Source organism: Cygnus atratus, chromosome 2 (genome assembly GCF_013377495.2).
Source record: "Cygnus atratus isolate AKBS03 ecotype Queensland, Australia chromosome 2, CAtr_DNAZoo_HiC_assembly, whole genome shotgun sequence".
Taxonomy (NCBI): Eukaryota; Metazoa; Chordata; class Aves; order Anseriformes; family Anatidae; genus Cygnus; species Cygnus atratus.
Genome location: NC_066363.1, coordinates 27,070,765 through 27,078,259, shown reverse-complemented (window position 1 = coordinate 27,078,259; position 7,495 = coordinate 27,070,765). Strand labels below are relative to the sequence as shown.

The window sequence follows — 7,495 nt, the reverse complement described above, 5'->3', positions numbered from 1 at the left end:
CTGCTCTGGGTGGCCCTGCTGGAGCAGGGGTTGGGCCAGGTGGCCTCCAGAGGGCCCTGCCAGCCTCAGCCATTCTGTGACACTGTGAAGTAGGATCTGTTTTAAGCATGGGCAGGCCTAGATGATGCCCGTAGCTGAGCAGGGGATGGTCCTATGTCCACCAGCACTTGTAATGGGTGCAATTGTGGGGAGGCCTCAGATAAACTTGAAAATGGAGTTTGCAAGTTCACTTTAAAAATGGAAACCAACAACTAGTTAATCACTTTGTATTGCTTATTTTGAAATTTGGCTTGTATATGCTGGCTGTTTTTACTGCTGATTAATCTGCGATGAAAGGTTGTGTGAAAGCATCAAACAGAGAACTCCAGCTTTTAGCAGGTGGAGAGAAAATAGCCAGATGCTTTGGCATTTGGTGACTGTCCTGAAAATATAGTAACCAGACATTTTAATTAAAAAGGTGATTACATTCATATTTTTTTTCCTCACATTCAATTGGTTTGAGTCAACAGGTGTTTTTATTGTGAATCTGAGGGCTAGAATTTATTAAAAGCTTGGCTTTCAAATAACAAACCTACAATATTGGATGAAATCCCCAGCAAATTGTTCCACTTGGAGCTGGGGGATACAACTGAGCCCTTCTCAGTCAGGTAGTGCAAGTCTTGGATCCCATAGGGGCGAGGACAAATGGCAGGCACCCTGTGTGACCCAGCGCAGCCCTGGGAACTTCTGTCTCCAGCAGCAGCACCCCAAAGCTTCCACCAAACCCACAGGAAGAGGCTCGCAGCCTCCCTGCGAAAAGACGCCATTACACTGATAGGTCTTTCTAATCTGAGATCCCTGCTGCTTGGATCCATGTCTCACACTGGAAATAACGCCATCACTATCACCAAAGGAAGTATGTTGCAAAATCCCCAGAGTGGCTTTTATTTAAAATGTTACTATCATAAAATTCCAGACTATGAAATGAAGACCTCAGATTCACATTCAAGCCTTACCCCTCCCTCCCCTTTTTAAAATATATAGATACGTAGTCACAAAACATAAAACATGCTGCAATGATACAAATATATTTTTTGATACGGAAATTACAGTACATTATAAACCATGAAAACAAATTGAGGCACTAGACTGTACATCAGCTCTGTTCTGCACTGGTTTTCAAGCTGATATAGACTCACTTTTGATGAACAAAAGAATCTTTTCTCTGTTTAGTGAATGTAACTTTACAGGTCATATCAAACGATGTGCTTTGTTGTGAGACATCACCAAGGTTGCTGGTCTCGAAAGAGCTGTCCTTCCAGAACCGCAACGCACCTACACAACATATATCGCTGCCACAATATGAAAAATATTCATTTTATTGTATGTCTAACTCAAAACAACAAAAAAAATCCCATCGATTATTGTTAAATAAATAATTATTCCATACAGTGGTTAGTTTATATTACACTGCGTTGGCCATTGGAACAAATGAAGTTTAATAAATAATGCACGGGAATGTCTCATTTACGCCTCCGCTCGTAATTCTGTGCTATGCTCTGTTCGGAGGATCCTGAAAAAAAAAAAACAAAATGGCATGAAGCACATCGTGCAGCCCCACGTAGACCCCAGCAGGCACAAGGAAGCCTCTGTGACCTCAGCCACTGGAGCGTGGGGTGGCTGCAGCTCCCAGGGGGACATGTCCTACCCCGTCCCCAAAGTCCCCTACAGCCCATGGGTGGGTGCACTGTGAAAGCACCGCTTGGAGACTGCTGCCCCGGCTCACCTTCCAGGCAGAGATGTGGGGTCCTGGCACAGCCCTGAGCTCCTTGGGCTGCTCTTGCCCCTTAGGCTGCGGGATGCTTCCAGATGCCCAAGGTCTGAGCAGTGCTTTCCGCCTGTGGAGCTGCCTGAAGTACCATTATCTCAGAGCCCCTTTACCTCCCAGTATTGCATTTAACAGGCGGGACCGGAGCACTTGGTCAATCTGTGAGCAGAGGCTTTCAGCATTGACATTCCCACCTTCTGTCCCACGCTGTCAGCTCTCTGCTGGGTTTAAAGCTTCCCTGTCTCCAGCCCATACACACAGTGATACCTTTTATTAAACTCTGCAGTGGGAGCTAAGCAAAACCCAGACTACCCTGCGCGCCGACTGCCACCTAAAATAGTCTTCAGTAAAAAATTTGGTGCTTAGCAGCTTTCCTTCTTGCTCTTTTAACACAAGAGGAGGCTCTGCAGAGCCTGACGTCTGCAGGACATGGCTGGTCACCAGAGTCACCTTTGCCTCAAACCCGAGGGATCCTGGCTTTGGCAGAGTGTGGGCATGCAAGGAAATGCGCTTCTCTCCTGGGGGCATTCTGCACTGCGTGCTGCAGGGAGCTGGCATTTGGATCAGCGACAGATTTAAATTCAGAAGGCTTCAATTTTTATCAGGCTAATGAAAAAAAATGAATTGAGCTTCCTTTCTCAATATCGATTATTACAGCATCTTTACTGTACTCAGGACTTTCCACCTGCGGTGGCAGCCTGGGCAGCAGCCAGCTTCACCAGATCAGGGACAAGGACACTGGCATTACGGTGCCCTGCTGTCACACCAGCCTTTGCCGGGGCAGTACGAACACCTGCACGTTGCCAGGAGGCACAGGGCTTCTGCACAAGAAGAAAACCGTGGCATGGTGCCACGAAAAGGTCTAAATCCTGCCCAGTTAAACATCACTCAGTGGGGAGGGTTAGCTAGAAGTGACAGGTAACCTAGCACCTATTCCTGATCAGCCCTTGGGACCTTCCTCCTCCTCGAGAGGACGAGAAGAAATTTCCTACCATTTTCCTCTTGGGGAATCAGGGAGGAAAGCAGTGAATTGTATTTTTACCTGTCAGGCAGTATTACATACTCCAACAGGGTAAAAATTCATTATTCCTCTTTGTTACTGATAAATACTTAAATATCACACAACAGTATCCTATCTATACCAGCAATTTTGAAATTAGACCAATCAAATCTTTGCCTTTTTTTTTTTTTTTTTTAAATATTTGCTGTATATTACATCCTCGTATTCATGTAAATGTAATCCCAATGGAAAGAAAACCCGGTCTGTTACTTCCAGGCTATTTACTTTTATGATAGCAGATATATTTACAGGTATTATGCATTTAATAGCTATTGCCACCACAGATAAAATTGTACGAAATTATTCATGATACATAGCAATTTGCAAAATGATGCAGAGAGCAATATTACTAGTTTGAACAGGGTTTAATTGAAAATAAAAGTTACTGACAACCATAATTGCAGAATATAGATCACAGCATGTATCCAAGTAATATAAAAGGTGTCAGCTAGTAATTTAACTTTTATCATCCATTTAACAAAAACAGCGAGAACTATTTCAGAGACATGAAATAGGCATTAGTTTTTTTTTTTCCTTTTTTTTTTTTAATTCCTGTTCTAGGGAATTAACTGACACTTTAGAGTTCACAGTGAGGGATTTCCTCACTGCAACCCTGTAGCAGAGGCTCCTGGCAGCCTGGAATTACCCTCAGGGATCGTGCAAGAGGGAGGAGGACTCTGCCCTATATGGATGCCATGGGAAAACAGTAGAAATTCATTGTATCTATTCAAAGCTTAAAATGCTTTTTGCTATTTTTAGGTAAAGCTGGAAGAGGCTGGGAATGTTTAGCAGCTTGACCTGCAGACTGAGTTGGTGTTAATGGCTGGTCTCTGCTCTTTCACCTCCTGCTCCAAGTTTATCAGGAATAATGATCTGCAGAGATGATGAGAGTATCCCTTCATCTGTGGAGATCAGTATTTCAATTACAAGTTTAAATGAGGTTTATATTTTCATCCTTTGGATTTTTTCCTGATGCATCAATAACATTTCTTTTTTTTCTGCCATAGCACCTTGGGGACCAGACGCACACGCTGCCAGCCAGGACAGGGGGAGCGAGGCAAGTGCCCTTGGGAGCTTCACCTGACCTCACATGCACCGTGGCAGTGCCTGACCACCCCAAGTGTTGGAGTAAAGGGCACTCCAACATATGTTGGTTCAGAAAGAAAACCCCGGACCCTTCTCAGAGAACTCGGAGTCTCTGCTAAAGACTGCTTCTGCCATCCAGTGGGAGGGAACAAAGAGGCAACAGAGTTAAGCAGCTGTATAGCAGAGTACCAGATTTAGTCATATACGTACCAGAATTTAAAGATCTTTTGCCCATCAGTCCAACGAAGGAGTCTGTTTTATGCCCTGAAAAATATAGATTTGGGGCTGTTTTAATACATTTTAAATAGGCAGGATTTTAAGAAAATGTGCTCTCCCAAGGAAGACACTGGCTCCTAAACTGTCCATCTCACATGCTACTTTTTCACAACACTCTCAGAACATGTAGAATGAATATCAGTCATTGACTTGGATGGATTTTTTTTTTTTTTTAAGTACCACAGAAAAACAATGGCCCATAGCTAATTCTTATTCCTCCCCCAGTACAATTCTGATTAATTTGGACAGACGCATAAGAAAGCAGTATCTCAGCATAGCCTGCATCTCTGTGATGCATCTATTCTACCTACTGGTGTTTTTTTTCCCTGTAATGTGGACGAAAATCTTCCCCACAGACAAGGCAGAGCCCTCACTGGAGATGAAGCCAATGGGGCTCAATGTCTGGACATGTCTGAGCTAGACAGTGTGGCTCTATTTCTGGAATATTTATGAGTTCTGATACTACCTTCCTGTCCCATTAGTACTCCTCGAGGCACTGGACGTGTAGAGGATAAATTAGTCCAACTCCTGGCCTAGAGCATGTATCGGATATAGTGATAGCTAAAGTTTCAGGTAAGGACTGAGAAGGAGCCATTCTTCTTTCTCTAAGATGACTTTGAGGCAAACTTAGAAATCTCTCTTTGGAAAGAATTTTGCTTGGCTAATTTATTTCCAAGCCAAGACGAATGATCTTCAGACATCCTAGGTATTAATGTGAGCCAAAGCAGTTTCAGAAGGCTATAATTTTTTACTTTAGCCAGCAGGCTGTCTGGCATGAGCTTTGTATCGGACTCTTTAATTAGTCTTCCAATAAATAATCCCAGTGATAAAAGCTAACTAACAGAGCACCGAGACAGTTATTGACCTCTGTGGACAGAGGAGGTCTCCCAAAATAGAAAGAGATATTTTCCACTTGTTAAGTCTTCCAGACCCTGTCTAAGCATCTTCACATATATTCAGAGAGTATGATTGTCACCGTGCACAACCGGGTAGCACTGCACTGCTGACACCATCTCCTGCTTGATGATGTACAGAAACAAAGCAAGGCACGCTTATTAATGGTGCGAGATGTGTTTGTAGGGCAGAACGTGGTCAGCCAGGCTGTGCTGTGAGTGGGGGCTGATTCACGCCCGGACAGCGCGGGTAGCACCCACCTGGCATCTCACATCCAATCCTCTGGGCTTGCCCCTGGAATCATTTGCAGGGACTCGGGAGCTTGCTATTGTAATCTTCCAGATTTTGCTATCTTAATTGTTCCTCTCCAAGTCTGGCAGTAAGCCTGCCTTGCCTATGAGAAAGGCTACAGAAAGCCCCCAGAGAAACAAAAGAGAACTGCAGCATCCACACATTAATGTGGCTTGAAATCTCTAAGCTTGTGGCAGCTTAGATTAGGTAAGGTTTGAGGCTTGACTGTGGGGTATTCTGCCTTTAGCAGAACAGTTCTCCACCTCTGGGCTGCCATTCCTCAGCTAAACTCAGCTACTTTCTCCCTAATTCTCTGACATACGCTATTCTCTATCTGAATATCTTCTCATAATTACTTAAAATATTTGCATTTTAACTTACTTTTGTGAGAGATCTGGCCGTATCCTGGTTGGAGGAGGAGAGGAAAGAGGAAAGAAAAAAAAGGATAAAGTTATAAAAGGGATAGCCATACACATATGATGCTACTGCAACACTTTGAAGCATCAAAACCAGAAACCACCCTACAGGGAAAATTAAGGTTGTTTACAACCGCATTTCCCTTTGAATCGGATACAAAACCTTGTTTCAGATAAGCCATCACAAGTTAGATCTGCTGGCCCCGAGTGGTGTTGACCAGTTCCCACTTCATGCAGGGGACACGGAACGGACCATACACACGCCCAGCCCTGCATGGCACCGGGGCCACGCCACAAGGGACCGAGACTCACCGCACGTGCTGGGCGCGGGGTGTTTGTCTTATATGACACTTGAAAACATGCAAGCAACCGAAATGAAATATTTGGAGGGAGATGTAAGGGGTTAGGGAGGCACAGTGCAAGGCGTGCCGCGATGCCCCCACCCCACTCACCGGCATCCCGCTTGCCCATGAGGCCGAAGAACTGCTGGGGCCGGGGTCTCCGCGCCATCCTCTGCAAGAAGTGCTCCAGGGGCAGCGGCAGCTCCTCCTGCGGGGCGACAGCGGGCGGCCATCAGCGGGGACCCCATACCCACAGCCCCCAAGGGGTGGCACTGGCACCGAGCCCCCCAGTGTGCGCACACACACACACACTACACACACATGTAGACCAGCTCGGTCCCCCCGGGGCGGCCGTACGTCCCGTTGGGGCTCACCTTTGCCTGCTCGCCGTCAGCCCAGTCTGCCCAGTAGCTGAGGTCGTCGGGGGCTCCCATCTCATCGGCCAGCGCCCGCGCCGAGGCCAGGAGGAGCACGGCGAAAGCCAGCGGGAGTCTCATCGCCGCCTCGACGTCCTGGGGGGGCAGAGGGTGAGGCCCCGGAGCGCCCGGGGACACCTCGCACGTACAGCCCTGAAACCCCCCACACGCACAGCCCTACAACCCCACACAGCCCCCGACGGCTGCCTGCCCCTCGGGGGGCACAGGTCCAAGGAAGGCACAGAGCCGTGTGTGCGGGCACCCCGCACGTCGGGCCGGGCACGCGCACACCTACCGGCAGGCTCCCCAAAAAACCCACACAGCATCCACACGAGCGAGAGCAGACGTGCATGGGGGGGAGGGGGGGCACCCACCCCGGGGTGCGGCCGGACAGACGGCGGGAGACACACGGACACACACGCAGCCACCCCCCCCGCACGCAGAGGGGACGCGCACGGACCGCACACACGCGTGAAGGCACGCACCGCACGCACACACCCTCCCAGCACAGCCCCGCAACCCCACGCGTCCAGGCGCGGACGGACGGACGGACAGACGGACGGACGGACGGGCTCCCGAGGCTCACGCACCGGTGGCAGCGGCAGGGCGGGCGCTCCGTGCGCATTGGCCGTCGGCGGGCGCCGCTCCCCGCTTTATAGACCCGGGGACGGGGAGGGCCGAGGCAGCCTCATTTGCCTAAATGCAATTACCCCCGCTTTTATCGTCCCAGCCCCGTGACAGCCCCCGCCCCGGCGAGCAGCCCCCGCCCCCAGCTCCCGGAGGGGCCGCTCCGGCTCCCCTCGTCTTCCCCCCAAAACCCAGCTGCCGCTGCGGGGACCCCGGCTATAGGGTGCGGCTATAGGGTGCGGGTAAGGCGAGCAGCAGGCATGCGGATGCGGGGACCCCCC

At 48.8% G+C, this 7,495-nt stretch overlaps 1 protein-coding gene across 2 annotated transcripts; it reads right to left on the bottom strand.

Annotated features, from left to right (window-relative positions):
- Positions 1-1,014: 1,014 nt before the first annotated feature.
- On the bottom strand, positions 1,015-7,213 carry TAC1 (tachykinin precursor 1). Of its 2 annotated transcripts, none has more exons than XM_035545347.2 (6): positions 7,178-7,213; positions 6,546-6,683; positions 6,283-6,379; positions 5,796-5,819; positions 4,164-4,217; positions 1,015-1,552 (listed from the first exon to the last, which is right to left on the bottom strand). In XM_035545347.2, exons 2-6 carry the CDS (start codon positions 6,666-6,668, stop codon positions 1,503-1,505), a joined length of 348 nt encoding a protein of 115 aa, XP_035401240.1. In that variant the 5' UTR covers positions 6,669-6,683; positions 7,178-7,213; the 3' UTR covers positions 1,015-1,502. The 2 variants fall into 2 exon arrangements, with proteins under 2 accessions (XP_035401240.1, XP_050565165.1); XM_050709208.1 differs by having other exon boundaries at positions 7,086-7,187.
- Between the last annotated feature and the right edge of the window lie 282 nt (positions 7,214-7,495).

Coding starts and splice junctions, on each gene's coding strand:
- TAC1 (XM_035545347.2), bottom strand. CDS start 6,668: ATGAGACTCCCGCTGGCTTTCGCCGTGCTCCTCCTGGCCTCGGCGCGG. Junction 5,820..6,282: donor CATGGGCAAGCGGGATGCCG/GTGAGTGGGGTG, acceptor TCCTCCAACCAG/GATACGGCCAGATCTCTCAC. Junction 1,553..4,163: donor CAAAAGATCTTTAAATTCTG/GTACGTATATGA, acceptor TTTTTTTTTCAG/GATCCTCCGAACAGAGCATA.